At 47.5% G+C, this 18,896-nt stretch overlaps 1 protein-coding gene across 4 annotated transcripts in view; it reads right to left on the bottom strand.

Annotated features, from left to right (window-relative positions):
* KCNS1 (potassium voltage-gated channel modifier subfamily S member 1) overlaps positions 1 to 8,440 on the bottom strand; it is a 35,201-nt gene extending 26,761 nt beyond the window's left edge. For all 4 annotated transcript variants that reach the window (XR_016444474.1, XR_016444473.1, XR_016444475.1 and 1 more), the window contains exons 1-2: positions 7,449 to 8,440; positions 2,282 to 3,274 (exon numbers count right to left, since the gene is read on the bottom strand). Coding sequence is in view for 1 of the 4 variants with exons in the window: in XM_090065035.1 (XP_089921161.1) it covers positions 2,282 to 3,247 (966 nt within the window). In the remaining 3 variants the exon portion in view is untranslated. The remainder of the gene's footprint in view (positions 1 to 2,281; positions 3,275 to 7,448) is intronic.
* Between the last annotated feature and the right edge of the window lie 10,456 nt (positions 8,441 to 18,896).

The raw sequence follows: 18,896 nt of genomic DNA, 5'->3' as shown, positions 1-18,896 counted from the left end.
TCCACTGCTGCCAGCCCAGTCTTCCTGCCCCCATGCCAACTTTGGGCTATTCGCAGTGTCCCACGGCAGCCTCCAGGATACCCAAAGTGCTGATATGGCCACTACACTGAAAAAATAAGAAATGGAGAGTGTTAACAGCCATTTGTCCCTTGTAGAGCAACTGTTTGTACAGCAGTAGCTAAGAGACCCAGACAGGAGTGAGGACCACATTGTGTTAGGCACTGTACAGCCTCAGCTTTGTTCTGCTTTCTAATGCCTTCTTGAAAGGAAGGTTCAAGATGGCAAAGGCTCTGCCCATGCTAGGCACAACTGTGCAAATGGAAGGTAGGACACTGGAATTCACAAATGTTCAGAAGAATAAGGGTAGATAGGGGGATGGATTTTATGCCAGGTGGGGATAGCCATTTTATAAAATCAACATTAGAAGCTGGACCTTTGCAAGCAACTCTCTGCAGAGGGGCATCAGCTCCACGTGCGGAGAGGCGGTGAGAACTTCTGTGGGGTTGGAAGGAAATATGCAGATTTCCATAATGTGGCTGCAATGTTTAAGTATTGTTTTGGGATGCTTTTTATATAATTCCAGGAATGGGGGGGAGAAATATGGGTCTGAGGATACCTGATGTTTCCATTAAGTGATAGGAGGTGGAGTGGGCAGCAAAAGTATTCTTCCAGTTCAGCTGTACATTGTCTTACTCATAAAATAGGATCAGGAAAGTTTCTTGATTCATTAAACCAGAAGGACAATGGACTGTTACTCCAGGGAGAGACAAGACCAGAGATAAAGTACCTGCGTGCTAGGTACCTCTGTCTGGCATGGGGGCCAAAAGATGAGATGCAATGAAAAGGCTTTGGCTACAGTGCCCAATAGAAAGTTTATTACAGTAAAAATCTCCAAGCACAGACTTTTGACATGACTGCCATTATTAACTGTATTTGGTGTGGAAGTGCTCAGGAGTACCAGTCAGGGGGCCTTTTGGAGGGTGAATCACAGAGGATATGGAGATACATATACTAGATACACATGACCCTCAAGTTCCCTTCCAGCCCTGGGATGCCATAACCTGGCTGAGCTAGGGACAGCTCAGCAGCTGCCCCTTATGAGGTGGTGGAGAAGTCCACCTCATGAGGCTGCTTGGTCTAATACAGACATGAAGGATAGCAGTCAGGATGACCCTGGCCATTCTCCCCCAGCCCCCGTCATCTTATTTCACAGTGCCGAACTGCTCACCTGCTGTAGAGGGCAAGGTCCTTCCTCCACAGATTCTTCCTCTTGCTGCCAGATTTTCTTGGCCACTGATACCTCTGCTGTTTCCAAATCCTGGGTCCCCTCAGAGAGATCCTGCCAGTATCTCAGGCATCTCCCATTCTGGCTCTTCCTCCCTCTGGCCTGCTCAGAATGGGTTGTCAGCCTTTGTGGGCTCCTCCCTCTGCCCTGCATACAGTACCTTTGTGCTGCCCTGAAGCCTCTCAAGCCAGAGGTAGATCTTCCATGTTGATCCGGACACACCATTGTTGTCACAGGCCCTGTTTATATTTGGTCAACCTTTATTCCCTTCATCTTCGCCTGCCACGTTAAACAGTGCCCGTATCACTCAGTCTTTGGGATCACCCAGGCATAAGATAGGGCACTGCAAAAGGCAGAGTTCAGCTGGCCCTGAATTTGCAGATCTCTAGATGGATGGACACTAGTGCTTGCATGCTGGCCATGGGCCAGCCAGCAACAGGCTCCTAAAGTGACCTCTTCTCAGACATGCTAGAGACAGAAGTAGAGTGAATCTGAAGACATTCATTGTTAGGCACATCTACTTCACAGTAGTGTTTGAACACTAGCAGCTTCTGGCTAGTTTGGACTCTGTTGCAGCCAGCACAACGTGAGCTAATGAAGCAGTGGCTGGAACGCTGCAGGATGACCCTGTAGGGACTATTTGCATCATTGGGGGTATTACACCAGCACTTTCCATCTCCGTCACCACCTCACTGGCAAAATAACTCAGTGGATACCTTCCACTGTGTGTGTGTGTGTGTGTGTGTGTGTATGTGTGTGTGTGTGTGTGTGTGTGTGTGAGAGAGAGAGAGACATTTACACAGGCACCACACAGTAACTAGCATGCAACTTTTGTGGCATTCACCAATATAGGACTTACCCCCCATGCAACCTTCCAACTTCCATGAACTCCCCATGGGAATGGATACTTCTACTAGCTACAGCTCATTCCCAGCTCACATGACTTCTATGCCTACATAGCAAAGCAAGAGAGCAGGAGGTAAGAGAAGACTATACCTTCAAGGTGGCCCCCAGCGATCTCAGCCCAGTTGAATGCCGCGCCAGCTTGAGAACCCGGAATATCCTCATGAGACGAAACACCTGCACCACCTTGCCCAGGTTCCCCAGCTCTGAGTCACTGCCCAGGGTCACGTCCACCAGAAGGGTAAAGTAGAAAGGCAGGACAGAGACAATGTCAATCAGGTTCAGAGGGTGCTTGAAGAATTTCCGTGGGTTGGGAGACAGCAGCAAGCGGGAAGACACTTCAAAGGTGAACCAGGAGATGCAGAAATACTCCAGGTTGTGCAGGATGGGGGCATCCAGCACGTTACCGTTCTCATCCACCACCTGGTACTCTGGCATGCTGTGGATGCACATAGTAGCTATGGAGACGAGCACCACACTGATGGACACAAAGCTGAAGAGTTTGCTGGGGATGGAGTAGCCCGGGTTCTCCATGGTAAGCCAAAGGCGCTTCCGCAAGTTGCCACAGCGCAACGTGCTGTAGCGGAGCAAGTCAAGATTGATATCCGATATCTCATCAGGGGAGGTGTCCACACTGCTGACCTCACTCTCCTCATCCCAGTTGTGGTGCCGGCTCTCTAGCTTGCGCTCATGGTAGCGATAGCTGCAGCATGAGTCCAGGAAGAACTCATTGATGCCCCAGTACTCTATTTCTTGGCAGAAAGAGAAGACACAAAGCTCCTCCATGACATGCAGCTTCCCAGTCTGGTAGAAGTGAAGCACATACAGGAAGAAACCTGGGTTCCTATCAAAGTAAAACTCCCTGGCACTCACGTCATAGTCATCGCAGAGCTGCAGGATGGACTCTTCTGAGTCGCAGGACAGCAAGCGCCCCAGGCGGGTGTCAGGAAACTTGGAGAGAGCGCTAGAGCTGAGCCTTCTTCTCAGACCCCCGACGTTAATGTTGATGACATCGTCCTCAAAATCAGGATCCCAGTAGTTTAAGGTCTCGCTGACCATGATCAGTTAAGCAGGTGCTGGTCTGACCTATGAACACACAGTGCAGATGAAGCAAAGAGATATGGTCTCTGTACAGCGATCTTAAGAAATGTTGCCCAGTTAACAATCATGGCCATATACTTCTTTGGTGGCAATGAATGAATATCAATTTACATTTTCAAATGTGAAATTTAAAGAGAACTAAAAACCCTGGGTCTGTAGGGTACTTTTGGTTCCATACAATTGGCAAGAAAGGCTTGAAAAGATTTTCAAAAGCCTCTTTTTTAATGTTCAACTGCCTAATCTTCCACAGTTTTGTTGGAAGAGTAGTAAAAAGGTCTAACAAAGGTGTATGCAGCACCTTGACTGAAGGGAACGGTGCATTTCCCATGTCCAAAAGTGTTCATTGGCCACTGAAGCTAGATAAGCTCTTGTAACTTCATCAGTTTGTTCATTCTCCCATCAGCAAATTTTGCAGCATCACACCTGAATTTCTAATTAGAGCTTGCTAAAATTTTTTGACAGTGCAGTTTTCAAACCATAACATGTAATTTAGTCAAAATCCGAGTGTTTTGAGGGAAGGTGTTGATTTCAACAAGGTATTCAGCAGAAAAAGCTCAAACATTTGTCTTTATTATATTTAATCTAAGTTCTATATCATTCTATATCACATAGGGTATTATCATGTAGAATATACTAATATAGAACAATTAATATAGAATATTATACTGTAACAAGTTGACATTATCAGAAAAGGTTTTCACATTTCTATACCAAAGGATTTCAGAATTCCTGTCTGAAAAGATTCAAAATGTTGACCCTTCATATTAACTCAGGACACAAGAGATTCTAGCTGTCAGAATTTTCCACAGGACATACTGTATTCCTGCTTTCTGAAAAGCTCTCTCCCCAATATAAATATAATAGCTGACTATTAAAGCCTAAACACAAGATTTTTTTAACCATAAAGAATAGTAAAAATAAAATGCCTATTACATGTCGAACTTCTTCCATCTGTTTAAGGTCCTTTACCTACCCTACCCTACAAACTGCAGAAATTGTTAATGCAAATATTAAAGTCTACAGAAATAGTCTTAGGTGCATGTCTACCTGGTCTCTGTTTGTGCATTTGCCCCTGGCTGCAAGCACCTCTGTACATCTTTTAAAATGTTCTGTATGTGTCAGCATTTGTATCCATAACAGCCACCCATGCAAATAAAATTTAAATGCACAAAATCCAAAACTAGATTTTTTTTTTAAGTTCAAATGCAAAGGTTTGCTATTACAAATCGTAGGTGTCTGTGCTTCACAAATGGAGACTGAAAGAACACGATTTGTTCTCTCTGCAAACTTCTGTTGTTCCCATATGCTGTAAGCACGGTCACTTAGGGAAGGATATAAAAAGTCCCAAGTCCCACATAGTTCACTGTGCAGATGTGATAGGAAGGGGCATTATGTGGGTGCTCAGTTTTGGGAATTAAACTTTCCCTGTGAATAGCTGGTGTCTTTGAAAAAAAATATTATTTTGCATTGCTCTGCACTGTTCCATATTAAGCTCTGCCATCAACCTCCAGGAACATCAAATATGAATTACACAACCCTTAACCCCCCCCCCATATTTTTTCCAATTGTTCTTGTTACTAAACTTTGTGTGACCTGCAGTTTAGTCCAGTGATTCTCAGCCAGGGTGCTGTGGCACCCAGGATTACCTGGAGATCCTTTCAAAGGTACACAGGGGTAGCATGAAATGCTAGCACTGATAGGTGTGTAAACAGGATTCACAAGATAAACTCAGCAATTTCAAATAGGAATCCAGAGTGTTAAAAACATTCTGAGCTGCCGTGGTCTTTCTGAGTTCTTTGCAACAGAAAAACTGCTCAATTATTTTTCAGTAGTCAAAAAATGAGTGAAACTAAGAGGCAGCATATTCAGAGGGTCATTTCAAATCTAAAAAGGTTGAGAACCACTGGCTTAGTCCGTCATAATTTACACGTTCCCTGAAAGGTTTCAGTCAGCTAGGTATTCTTTGAAGAATCCCTCTGTTGCCTTGCCATACAGGGAAGTTTTCCAACCTGACTCTCAGAAATACAGACCAGAGGCAAAAACACCACGAAGGCTGAAAGACAAGGGTGTGATGGCACCTAGAGGAAACGCTGCCATGCAACACACTGGTTCTGGGCAGCTCTGGGCAAAGACAACTGATTCTCTTAGCACTGCAGTGATAACACAAGGGACCCCAGTATAGCAATACTTATGGACAAGATATTTTCCCCCCCCTTCTCTAAACTTCCTTTCTGAAGTCTCAGTTTAATATCCCAAAACTTGCTGGCTTCGAAGAGAGGCTGCTGATGCTTTGAGGTTCATGTAAATGCAGCCAGCCTGTCAGTGCCCTGACTTTGTGAAATGTCTGAACAAGATCAAGTATTATCTGTTAATTATTAATCCTCTCAGTGGGGAATCTGTTCTCAACTGGAGGGAGAGCAATGGGTTTGCAATTGGCTGTTGCCACATGAGCTCTCCTCATGACATCTTCGGCCACATTGCGGAGCTTTGCTCACCACCATGTTACACAACAGCATCCCGAGGGCATGTGCTTTTTATAACACTGAGAACTCTACATTTTTCACTTTCTAATGGGTTCATCGATTGCTGGGCAAGACACCAAGGCAGGAAAAGGCTCTTTGTGGCTCCCACCACTTTCTGAGATGTTAACAAGAACGTTCTGCCAGACAGGAAGGGATTGCTGTTGAAAATCTGGGGCCAAGCATGAAACCTGCAACTTTTGCTGGGGAAGGAGAAGTGACTTAGCAGCCGCCAACTGAGACAGACACCTGCAAGGACCTAGAGATGGGGCACTTCCAATTATACAGAATAAAGTATTGTGGCATGCTGAAAACAGAGCAGGCTAGGAGAGAGACTCATGCCAGCTAAACAGCAGTCTGGCAAAGGCATCCATTAACTCTGCCGCCTCTCTGGGTTGTAGCTCCTTAAAAAACCATGCTCATCAACGCATAAAGCAAGTGCTAGCATTTCACCGTGCCTGGCAGAAGCAGCCGTCTGTGAGAGGCCTCACAGTGTAATTGCATCACTGTCTTCACTTAAAAAAATTAACCATTTTTAGAGCATGCTAGGCACGGGGGTGGGAAGGAGGAAACACTGCTTTTAAGGGAGAAGCTGGAATTTCCATGACCTATAATCTCCCTGCAAGACTTCCACACGGTTCATCTGTGAGGATCAGATGACTAATTCAGTTCTTTCCAGAAGGATGCTTATGAATTCAAGCTACAAACACAGAGGGTTGTCGGTGGAAAAGAGACATCTCCTATTAGCATGCCTGAGCATCTGCACAAGCTGCATGCAACAACAGCCTTGGGGGACCAACCCAAAGGTTGCCAAAATCAATGGAAAACATCACTGACTTCAAGGCAGTTTCCGTCAAGCTCCTTTCTGCACAGACAACTTGTACTGATGCAGAGACTCGGAGACAGTACCTATAACGCTGGAGAACCCTGGCCCTTCTTAACTCCCTTTAGTGGCAATAGCATTAATAGTGCTGAAATGCATACGTCTCCCTTAAAATCACAAAAGAAGTGGATCCAACCTGTTTCCCAACTTGCAGAGGGACAGGGGAGAGCTGCTTGGCCATCGCAAGCCTTTGTATTACAGAGAAAAATCCTCAGAAAAAGAGGGAGCGGGTGGGAGGGAGAAACGCTGTGAACAAGCTGAGATAGGAGACGTGCAAGAGAAGACACTAATGGAGGATATTGTTTCTGTTCACATTTAACTGTTATCTAGAAATTCAACAGTAATTAGTGCTCTGATGCCGCTTCCCTGGGCATTGCCATTGCATTTCTTCCGCAGGCACCTCAGCAATGCCCGCCTTCGTGTTAGGGTGCAAGGGAGCCCTTGCCCCTGCCCGGAGAGCTGACACTACCAGAGTAACACGGCGCGGAGCTGGTTCAAAGTGACAGAAATACGCTTTTCTTCGCTTTTGTCCTGGGGGCGAGGGGGACGGCTTTCCCGCAGCACAACGGACAGCAAATGCAAAGGCAACCGCCTGGATGCACGTTTGCAAAATTTCCCCGTGCCTTGAAATGCTCACTGCAACCCCCAGCACAGCCCACCCACGAATGCAGGAGCGCGGCGCGGGCGCCGTCTCCGGCAGCGCTGCGATCTCCGCGGGTCGCACACCCCCGAGGCAGCGGGGTGCCCCCGCACCTACCTGCTCCGCCGGGCGCCGATCAGCCCCCGCGCCGCGCCGCGCCGCGCACGTCCCCACCGGGGCGCCGCCGGCCCGGGACCCGCGCCATGCTCCGCTGCCGCCGCCCGGCCCGGCCCGGCCCGGCCCGCGGCTCCTCGCCCGCCGCCGCCGCCGCCAAGTTGTGACTCAGGCTCTGCCCCGCGCCCGCACGTGTCCGCGCCCCCCGAGGGCGGGCGAGGGGCGCTTCGCTTCCGCCCGGCGCCGCGGACTGGCGCAGCCCCCGGGCCCGCGCTGCCCACGGCGGGAGGGGGCTCGGAAAGGCGGCCGGAACCGGGTCCGCCCGGGTCCCCCCTCCCCTGCAGCCGCCAGCTTTTGGGGTCCAGGAAGACCTCGCTCCCCTGCGCAGTCGCCGTGGCTCGTCTTTCCCTCCGAGAAGCTGTTCGATGCCTTGTGAACCCGGCTCCACCAGCTCTGGTGGCAACTACCTGCACACTTTATCAATGACACTAGTACTACACAGAGAGGAGAAAGTCAGCAGGGCTTTGTTATGTACTTTCTCGCGAGTCCAAGGGCTCATGCCATGAAGCCAGTCGGGCATCGGTTTAAAACTAACCAGAAAGGAGGTTCTTTTCACCCGGTGCGTCATTAGCTTGTGAAAGTCGTTGCCACCAGAAGCGAGATCCAAAAAGGGACTGGACACTTGGAAGAAAGGGGCAGCAGCAGCTGTTGAGCACAGGAGGCAGGGATACAGCCTCTGAATCAGAGCTTCCTTGGCCTTATTGCTGGAAGCTGCAAGTGAGAGAATAAAAGGGAGAAACCTGGACAAGTCCACTCTCCCTCTCAGCACCCACTCTCTGCCCCTGCGTAACCTCCCGTATCTGGGATTTTGTCCCATTCCTCCCATCACAGCTCTCAGGGCAGGTAGCTACCCTCTCTCCCCTGCTTTCAGGTCAGACACGGTTTTCTGTTATTGCTTTTTTGGTGCAAAAAGCCCTTTCTCTTTCCTGACAGCCTGTCTTCTGCTCCCTTACGTTTCAGACACCATTGGTCTGACCAGTGAATGGCAGTTTTTTTATTCTTACGGCTGTGTGAGAAAACCTCCTGTTGTTAGTTTTAAACTGACTCCCTACTAGTTTCATTGTGTGACCCCTCATTCTTGTCTTGTAAGAGAGTAAATAATAAATCTCTTTTGACTCTTCCCCATTTAGTATTCTGTAAACTCTTCTCCTGTGCCCCTTAAACTGAACAGGCCTGGTCTCTTTAGTCTCTCCTATGGAAGCCCCTCCATGCAGCTGATCCTCCTTGTTGCCCTTCTCTGGACCTTATATCCCTCTGCACTTATGGGGACCAGGACTGGGCACAGTACTCAAGGTGTGGACACACCATGGATTGATAAGCGGGCATAATAATATTTTGCTTGCTAATAATCCCTAACATTTTGTTTGTTTTTTTGATGGCTGCTGAGTACTGAGCTGATGTTTGTAGGGGAGGAGGTAAGTGAGTTGGAGAGGGAGAGGCCTCAACCCAGACCCCCTGGAGGTGTCCATCAGTGCCAAGGAGCTTTGTATCTGGCCCCAAAAGGACCAAGGACATGTGGAAGCCAGTGCTGGAAAACTGAACATGCATCACACCCCATACGCCAGGTCCTTGGGTATAACCGCCTGTGAAGTTTTCAGACCAGGGATATTTCTTTAGTGGAAAAACAGGCAAAAAGACAAGGAAATAAATCCTCTGGTGCACTAGTGTTTAAAGATTTGTCTCCAGGCCAGGACATAATGATAGCACCAACACTTGTGTAACACCCACACACATGTGGAGTTGTGTGTGGTCAAGTGTGTTCTGGTTTTATTTTGCTGTACATTTTGCTTCCTCTAGGACTGGAGAGAACCACCTCCCATCCCCCCTTATTGTGTCCAGACCCTTTGTCTTAAGTCTCCCTCCAAGGAACTTGTGGGATCAGTTTGGTGACGGGTCCCTTCAGCAGGGGTTGCTGACCGCTTTTGAAATGACTGGTCTGCATTAGCAGTGTTCAAATAATGCCTGTTTCTGGTTGGCACAAAGTGATGAGGTCAGAAAAGTTATTTTAGGGTCAGGCCACCTGGTCTAAGTTGTCTTCTTCCTCCTGAGGATGCTGAAGCCTGAATGCTGATTTGAGAGCCCAGAAAGCCTGCTCCCCTGGTGGGGTCACCCCCTGGTCTTCACTGATGAAGCAAACTAAAGCTATGTGAAGGGAAAGCCTCAGTTTCCTGCCCCAGCACAGCTGGGATTAGGACTAAAAATGTTGGGGTGTGATATGCTGACAAAAATTGCACTTAACCACTCAAATCCACCACGCAGAAGTGAGGATCAACATGATACGTTCACAGGGAGCAATGAGGGGCCCTTTGCAATGCAGAAGGACCTACGTTCTCTAGCAGGTCCCTGCAGTGCAGTGGACCCATGGAGCAATTCATTGAACTCTCCAGTGCGGGCCCCCCTCTCCAGTCCTTTGCTGAAGGGCAGGTATAGGGGTGCAGGTTCCCAGAACCACCCACTGGGGAGCCCTAAATCCCAGACTGCCTAGGTATGGGTAAAGGCCCCTCCAAGAGGGTGCCACCGAGAGACTTTGTTTTGTAGTTTGTAATGTTATAAAATGATAGTTAGTGTTTACTTTTCTTTGTTTTTATGCTTTGTAATATGTTTGGATTTTGTATTTACACTGCTTGCGAGAAAAGGGTTGTTGGTTTTATTGGACACCCTAGTAATTTATTTAGTGTTTCCCAGGTAGACTGGGGGCTCAAGCCAAGGTAAAATATATTTAGTATCCCCAAATTTGAACCTGGCCCTTGTTGATGTTGACAGGTGCTGCTCAGCAGAAGGGTTACACTTGCAAAATCCAGACAGATTCCCAGCTGACACACCCATGCCCAATACCAACAGTGGAAGCCAGACATGGGTAACAGGGTGGGTAGGTCTATGCTGCAGAAAGGATATATAGTGTAGATGTATGTGAGCCAGTGTTAAACTAGTTAGCATGGATACCAGTGTCTCTCTCGTCCTGGCAGCATGGAGCACAGTGTGGGCTTCCTAATGTGCCTGGGGCAGGCTGTAAAACATGCCTCGCACTGTCTAACCTTACCCAGAATGACACAGTGCATGGACAAGACTTTGGGCCCTGGGTAACCTTCTGAAAGTCTCCGGCTAGTAGCCCAGCTCTTCTGATGGTGACACCAGCAGTGGAAACACTAGTAGAAATTGCTTGGGGTGAGAGGGAGGGGAGAATAGCATATTGGTTACCAGCCAGAATTGGCTGTGCTCTGGCTTGATTATTACTGGGGTAGCTACACAGCTGGAGAGTTCTGGACCCCACCTTTGCTAGTAAAAGCAAACCTGTCCTGGATGTGATCATTGCTTCTTGTCAGACCCAGCACAGGGCTGTGACCCCAAAATGGGTCTTTTGCACATACTCCTGAACCCTGTGTTTTTTGAGGGAGAAAGACCTCAAGACAGGAGGCAGTTTAGACATGAGTTTATATGACCTTGCAGAGGCTATGAGGCTGCGTCATGCAGGTCTGGGGAACCTGGGGTCTACTACAGACCTCCCAACCAAGGGGAAGAGCTGGACCGCGAATTCTTGGGTCAGCTTGCAGAGGCACTTAAGGCAAGGGTAGTTGTCATGGGTGATCTAAATTACCCAGACATCTGCTGGGAGGAGCAGTCAGCCAGGTCAGACCACTCATGGAGGTTCCTGGACGAGATACAGGACCTCCACTTAACCCAGGAGGTGCACAGTCCCACCAGGGGGAATGCCCTGCTGGACCTGGTCCTGGCCACAGGCGATGACCTGGTAAGGGGCCTCCAGGTGCTTGACTACCTGGGCGATAGCAATCATCGCTTGCTGGAATTCACCATCCAGTGCAGGGTGTCAAGGGCCTGCAGTAAGGTGGTAGCCCTAGACTTTAAGAGGGCCAACTTCAATGAGCTGAGGAGATTAGTGGGAGAGGCGCTGGGTCCTTGAGAGTAGGGGAACTCAGTGCCCAAGATGAGTGGTCGTTCCTTAAGGAGACGATACTCAGAGCCCAAGGGGTGACAGTCCCAACAAGAAGCAAGGGGGGCAAGAGTGTCCAAAAGCGCCCCCGGCTCACCAAGGGCATTCGTGAATGCCTGACTGCCAAAAAAGGAGGCATACACCCGGTGGAAGGGAAGGGCTATCACCGAAGAGGAGTATGCCTCCACCGCTTGTGTCTGTAGGGTGGCTGTTAGAAAAGCTAAGGCAGATATTGAGAGAGGGCTAGTGTCAAGGATCAAAGATAATAAAAAGTCCTTTTTAAATATGTAGGGAGAATGAAGAAGGCACCGGGAAATGTGGGGCCCCTGCAGGATATGCTTGGCAATCTGGTGGTTGCACCAGAGGAGAAAGCAGACCTCTTTAACAAATTCTTCACCTCCATTTTCTTGTGCAGGGACCAGGACTCCCCGACCAAGAATCCAGATGGACTTGGGAGAAACACTGCCAGGCCTAAGGTCGGGGAGGACCGGGTTAGAGAGCTTCTGGAGGAGCTGGATATGTTCAAATCAGCAAGTCCAGATGCTCTCCACCCCAGGGTGCTGAGGGAACTGGCAGGGGTTATTGCAGGGCCCCTGGCACGGCTTTACAAACACTCGTGGTGCTCTGGCCAGGTGCCAGATGACTGGAAGAAAGCCAACATGGTCCCCATCTTTAAAAAAGGGAAGAGGGAGGACCTGGGCAACTATAGGCCCATTAGTCTTACTTCAATCCTAGGGAAACTCTTTGAGAAAATTATCAAGGAGCACATCTGTGATGAGCCAGCAGCGGGGATGATGCTCAAGGGCAACCAGCATGGTTTCATTAGGGGCAGGTCCTGTCAGACCAACCTGACTGCCTTCTACAGTCAGGTCACAAAAGCTTTGGACGCAGGTGTCGCGGTGGATGTAGTCTTTCTGGACTTCAGGAAGGCCTTTGACACTGTCTCTCACCCCATTCTCATTAAAAAACTAGGTGACTGTGGCACCGATGCCTACACAGTCAGATGGATTGCTAATTGGCTGAAGGGTCGTACTCAGAGGGTGGTGGTGGACGGGTCTTTTTTGACCTGGAGGGAAGTGGGCAGTGGAGTCACCCAGGGCTCGGTCCTTGGGCCCACGCTGTTCAATTTCTTTATTAGTGACTTGGACGACGGGGTGAGAAGCAGCCTGTTTAAATTTGCTGATGATACCAAGATTTGGCGTGAGGTGGACACGCTAGTAGGGAAGGAGAGATTACAGCAGAACCTGGAGAGGTTACAGGGGTGGGCTAACAAAAACAGGATGGGTTTCAATACTGACAAGTGCAGGGCGCTGCACTTGGGGAGCAGGAACCAACAGCACACTTATAAGCTGGGAAACTCCCTTCTCAAGAGCACGGTGGCAGAAAGAGATCTTGGAGTCATTATTGACTTCAAGATGAACATGGGCCGACAATGCAAGATCACGGTCAGTAGGGCTAACCATACCTTGTCGTGCATCCACAGATGCATCTCAAGTAGGGCCAAAGAGGTGATCCTCCCCCTCTATGCAACACTGGTCAGGCCGCAGCTGGAGTACTGTTCTGGGCGCCGCACTTCAGGGGGGATGTGGACAGCATGGAGAGGGTCCAGAGGAGGCCACTCGCATGATCCAGAGGCAGCACGGCAGGCCCTACGAGGAGAGGCTACGGGACCTGAACCTGTTCAGCCTTCGCAAGAGAAGGCTGAGGGGGGACCTGGTGACTGTCTATAAACTCACTAGGGGGGGCCAGCAGGGTTTGGGAGACACCTTGTTCCCCCGAGCGCCCCCTGGGGTAACAAGCAATAACGGCCACAAGTTGTTATTGAGTAGTTTAGACTAGATGGCCGAAGGCGCTACTTCACAGTTAGGGCGGCTATGATCTGGAACCAACTTCCAAGGGAAGCGGTGCTGGCTCCTACCCTGAGGGTCTTTAAGAGGAGACTTGATGTCTACCTGGCTGGGGTCATTTGAGCCCGGTTTTTCTCCTGCCCAGGGCAGGGGGTCGGACCTGATGAACTACAAGGTTCCTTCCGACCCTCCATCTGTGAACCCAGGATGGGGCACTTAGAAGGCATCATCACTGACTTGGAAAGAGTTTCTCCTTTAAGAGGAAACTGTAGTAGGATGAAAGAAGCTCCAGCAGGGCCTTCGCTCCATTTTGGGTCACTGAGAAGCTGTTGTCATTCAAGGCACTCCCTGTACTGCAAGAGGGCCCTGCAGCTGTACCAGTCATGTGCTGTATGAGCAGGCCGTTACCAGCGTAGAAAGAAACAATCTCAGGCCCTTACTGGCAGAGGGCAGAGGGCAGAGGGCTGCATTTCAATGCAATAGTGCTTTGTTGGCTTGACAATATGTACCAGTCATCTCTATGTCAGAGGCAAATACAGTATCTGGGGTGAGACTTCATCTTGTATCTAGGATTTTATCTCATTCCTTTCCATTATAGCTCTCATGGCAGGTAGCTGTCCTCATTCACCTGCTTTCAGGTCAGGCATAGTTTTCTGTTATTGCTTTTTTGATGGAAAAAGTCCTTTATCTTTCCTGACAGCCTGTCTTCTGCTCCCTTGTGTTTCAGACACTACTGGGAGCAGTAGTTGGTTTTACGTTATTCATCCTGTGATTGTTCATAGAGGCACTAAACAGAGATTGGGACCCCTTGGGCTAACCCTGTACAAGCATCTAATGAAAGGATGGTCTCTGCCCTGAAGCAGTTACAACCTGAGTGTCTGGAGCAGAAAGTCCATCCCTGTCAGTCACTCCTCTGTTATGCTTTTTTTTTTTTGTGCTGTCTTTTCTTCTTGGGTTTGAGCTGTGCTTTTGTGTCCTACAGCTACCAGATCCAGAGTCTGGAGGTGGGAAGATTCTGCCTTGGTTTTTCACGTTCACTGTGTTGGCTTAGTCACTACCACAAGACTTCTAGGTAGCAGAACAAGGGACCGTGTGTTTCCACATGTGACATGTTGGTGCCGCCTCTGTGTGTGTGATGCACTTATTTACCTGGGAAGGCAGTAACAGGGTTGAGACAGACTTCAACAGAGGCCTCTAGAAAATAAAAAAGCAAAACAAAGGAAATTCCACTGTGCTGTGATATGAAGCAAGAGGTATTTATATTTTGTGATGATTAAGGATGGCTTAGCAGCCTGGGAACTGAGAAGTCAGCATATGAGAGTGTGGCTGAGTGGAGAGTCACAGACGTGGTGGTATCACTCATGGTGGCAGGCGTTCCCCAGCAGTTTTCTGAAAGGCTCCTTCTTTTCTGATGGTCAGGCTGGATTTTCTTTTTCCTCCATATGCTTTCAAGGTAGTAATTTTATGACAAGGAGTTTTGCCCTGTGGGGCCTGCTTTATAAAGCTTTAAGAGAATTTTGCTTGTAATTTTTCTTTATTTGTTTGTAAATTATAACCTACCCTCCAATGGCCTCTGCTGGATAGTGGTTTTATAGACAACTGGAAGTGCCCCATGATAGTCAATAGTGACAAGTATCCAGTTCAAAGCAGAACTCAAATCCCAGCCTGCAAATAAACCCATAGCCAGTTTCCTTCCTGGTACCTGATAGCAAATAAGGCTCCTTTACAACAAGGGAGTGTCCATTATTATTTATATTTTGGAAAGTCACTGGCGCTTTATAAATCAAAGTATGAAGGGTGGGATCCTATTGAAAACAACAGGGATTTCCTAGCATCTTGAATGGTAGGATTTCACACCTCTCTGCTCCAAGGAGTTTCAAAACCCATTGACTCCTCAGTGTAGCACAGAATGCAGCTTTGTCTTTGTTCTTCCTTCTCAGTAGGCAAAGAGCTCGGCATTCACTCTGGGGAGATCTTTTTTTCCTTCTTGTTGTTTGGAAGATCATTACACATATTTGTCACTACTTGCGAGGGATATCTTTATCTCATTGACCTTGCAGTCCCTTTTTAAAAGAAGCTAATGAGAAGAAGGCCCTTCTTAGCTGTGGGTTAAGTGACTCTAGGGTTGGCTTTACTGGAGGGTAGGCTCAGGGAGGGCGCACAGATGATTACCAAGATGGTTATCATGGTGGAACAGGTGTGTTGTAAATCTTTTGCCTCATTTGCCTCACTGTATAACCTGTTTATATGTCCCTGCCTCAGAGGAAATACATGAGAGGAAATAGCTTCCCTATTAGCTCTCCCAAGCTTTCCAGCCTGAAGGTGCTGCTAAGGCACTTCATCTGGCTCTGCTATGTTAGAGAGGCTTAAAAGTGACAGTGAATTATACTCTTATTTTCAGGCTCTTTCACACTACCAGAGCAAAGTAAATCAGGCTGTAGTAGAACTGAGAATCAAGCCTTTTGTTCTGTGGGGATCGCTGCTCTCTCCATATCTGCATACTCCAGATGCCACTGTGTATAGTAGTGCAGTATGGCTACACGCATTGAGAGTGACTTCTGAACTAACGCAGGATGATGCAGGGATGGAAAGAAGCCCAAAAGCAGGTCAACTAAAAATGCCTCACCATCTCCTCCCTTCATGTCTGCCGCCTCCTTCCCTCTGCTACACCGGTGTTTCTCCTCCTACCCGCATCCACAGGGTCTGTGTGGGTAACTCATATTGGCTGGTAAAAGCCCTGCACACACTGGAAAGAAGAAGCCTCTTGATGTATTTTCTCTGCTGTTGAAAAGCAAATGAGGGAGGCAGGGATGGTCTGAAGCAGGCAGCCATCACAGTAATGCAATGAGTCATTTCTAAACACACTTGGCTTATGTCAGCTCTGTTCTTCCCATCATAAATGATCATGCAGCAATATGTAAAGAAACATAGAGGAGAGGATATTATTTAATATAAAAAATTCCTTTCATCACAAGAGGGATCCTAAAGCAATAAATCAATCCATAAGCTATACTCAGGCTCAACCCAAAGCTGCCACCTCTGAGATGAAAGGATCCAACCTTTGACACCCTATGGTTACACAGTACTGCAGGTTAAGACAGGGAGTGAAGGAGAATCCCCCCTCCAACTAAAAGTGGAAGAGAAATTTCTGAGGCAGAACTGAATAGCCAAACTGGTGTTTGATTAGGACACTAGTTTCTAACACCTGGGTACAAAAAACAATGCCTTTCCATTCAAGAAAACAGAACTAGGGCAGAGATTAATTTTATTTGTTTCCTAGTAGTCCTGTATTATGCTGGCTGGGCTCTAGTACATCAGGCCTGCCCTCCTGGAGCTTTCACAAACCACTTCCACAAGGGACAATTCAGATTCACTGGAGACTTACTCTCGAAAAAGGACAAATTCTGTGCTTCTCCTTCATGCCCCATCTGCTGATTGCCTCCACATGTAGTCACATCCTTTGATTATGTTTCAGGGTTTTCACAACAAGCAATGTCCTCTGAGCCCCTTTAAATAACAGCAGTTTGCAGCAGGTATTGTATGCCAGGCCATGTACCACCCTTGTCAGCCATTGACTTTAATGACCCTTCCACATGCAAATGCAGACATCCATTAGAGAGGCCAACAGCCACATGTTGGACTTGCCCATGGTCATGGAAGAACCCAGGGTTAAGTCAGGAGCAAAGCCCAGGTCTCCTGACTCTCAGCCTTGTATCTCACATACACAGGCTTGCTTTCTCCCTCCCAAGCTAGAAGGGGCCAAACCCCAGTGGCAAAACACCCATTAGGACCAGGTTTAGTGTTCTGAGTGCACAGGGGTCAAGTTTCACCCTGATTTTGAAACTTCAAAGTTGGGAGAAGCAATAACCATACATAAATAAAGATATAAATTAACACAACTGTGTTGGCTTTTCCCTAACTTAACTCAGTGCTTTGGGCCAACTGTGATGCTTTGCATTTGAAGATGATGATAATGAAGATAAAGATGCTGGGATCTCATTTTGCTCAGCATCACTTGTAAGGGGATTGGGTAACCAGGAGAAACCAGTTTCACCAGAATTCACAACAGAATCCATTGCTAAATCCATGCAGATCTTCTTGACACAAAGCACTGCCCATTAAAGGTATAACATCTGGCACCAATAGCACTTCTCTTCCTAAAGCAGGGGTGACTCATTAATTAATGTGTCATGTGCATGGGATGTGCTTTAATGTGTTACCTGGCAACTGGCTATAGCTTTTGACATAAATCAGAAGACCTTGAATTATTTCTGAATTGTGCGCTTGGTCATCTTCTCCCACTTCTTAATTGTACAACACCTAGGGACCTCCATCACAGTTTCTTTGGGTGGAGCATGATCATTAGGAGAGCATCCCATGGATTTTTGGTGGTTCTTAGGGTAGCAAGTATTTCTGAAAAAGACATTGCTTGAATTATCTGTGTTTGCTCTTCATTGCACCTGGGTTTTGCCTCAGATACCTAGAAAAGTACCAAAAGCATAGCCAGAATCTTTGGAAGATTGTGGCAACCTTATAGGCATCAGAAAAGCAGACTAAAGGTCACATTTTCACAATTGCTTAAGCAACTTTCACATTTAGGAGCCATTCTCTCATTGAAAGTAAATGGGATTTAGAGTTACAAGTGCTTAAATTACTTTTGAAAATGAGACTTTTAAAATATCCTGGATTTTTAAACATTTTAGTCACCAGAGTAAAAATCTGGTTGCAAAATCACAATAGAAGTTGCAGCCTTCTGAGCAGTTTTAAAAATCTGATACTTATTTTCATGCCTAATGAGAACCTGAGCTTTTTGCAAATTCTAGCCCTGGTCAAGGGCTCTGCACACAGGGAAATTTGGCTCTGAGCACTTTGGAAAATTTGCCCTTTCTGTGCCTTTTACAACCCTCCTGCAAGGGCTTTCTAAGCCACAGACAGCAGCTTGGGTGCTGCCAAATTGAATCACCATCCTTCTGCACTGAGTGCAAGCACTGGTTTGGAGTTAAGAGCCCCAGTGGATTCCTAAACTAGGAAAGGTTAGTTGAAAAATTCCTTAATTTACAGAAGATCTTGGCTCTGGTTTCAGACTGGGAACTATAACCAGAAATATTAGAGAGTCTGTGAATTGTAGGATAGCTGAAGTAGGGAGCACTGAGGTTTGGTTTTTCCCCCCACCATATGGCAACCCCTAGAGAAGGAATGCAAGAGTTATTACAGCATTAAGGCACAGCAAGCTGCCCAATTAATCCAATGCATTGGCTAGTCACCATCAGCAAAGGAGATTTATTGCCTTGATACTTCCAGTAACCTGCTACCTATCTAAAGTACTTATATTGCCTGCATTACCATATTACCAGAGCATCTAAAAATCTCTTTATTATGGCGATCCTCCTGACACCCTGCTCTTTATGCTCATTTTATACACTAGGACAACTGAAATTAAGCTATTGGTTCAAGGTCATGCAACAGAAGCCTGTAACTGAGAAGGGAAGAGAGCCCCCAGTTTCCCCAAATCCCAGCATCTGGTACAATAAATAGTGACCCACTGTTTTGTTCCTCCTTAGGCACAGCAGAGCGGTGGAACAAAAAGGGAGGGCT

The sequence above is a fragment of the Crocodylus siamensis genome, chromosome 10 (assembly GCF_052110815.1).
Source record: "Crocodylus siamensis isolate JL-2025a chromosome 10, ASM5211081v1, whole genome shotgun sequence".
NCBI lineage: Eukaryota > Metazoa > Chordata > Crocodylia > Crocodylidae > Crocodylus > Crocodylus siamensis.
The sequence above is the reverse complement of the archived record's forward strand: the minus strand, read 5'-3'. Positions and strand labels throughout refer to the sequence as shown.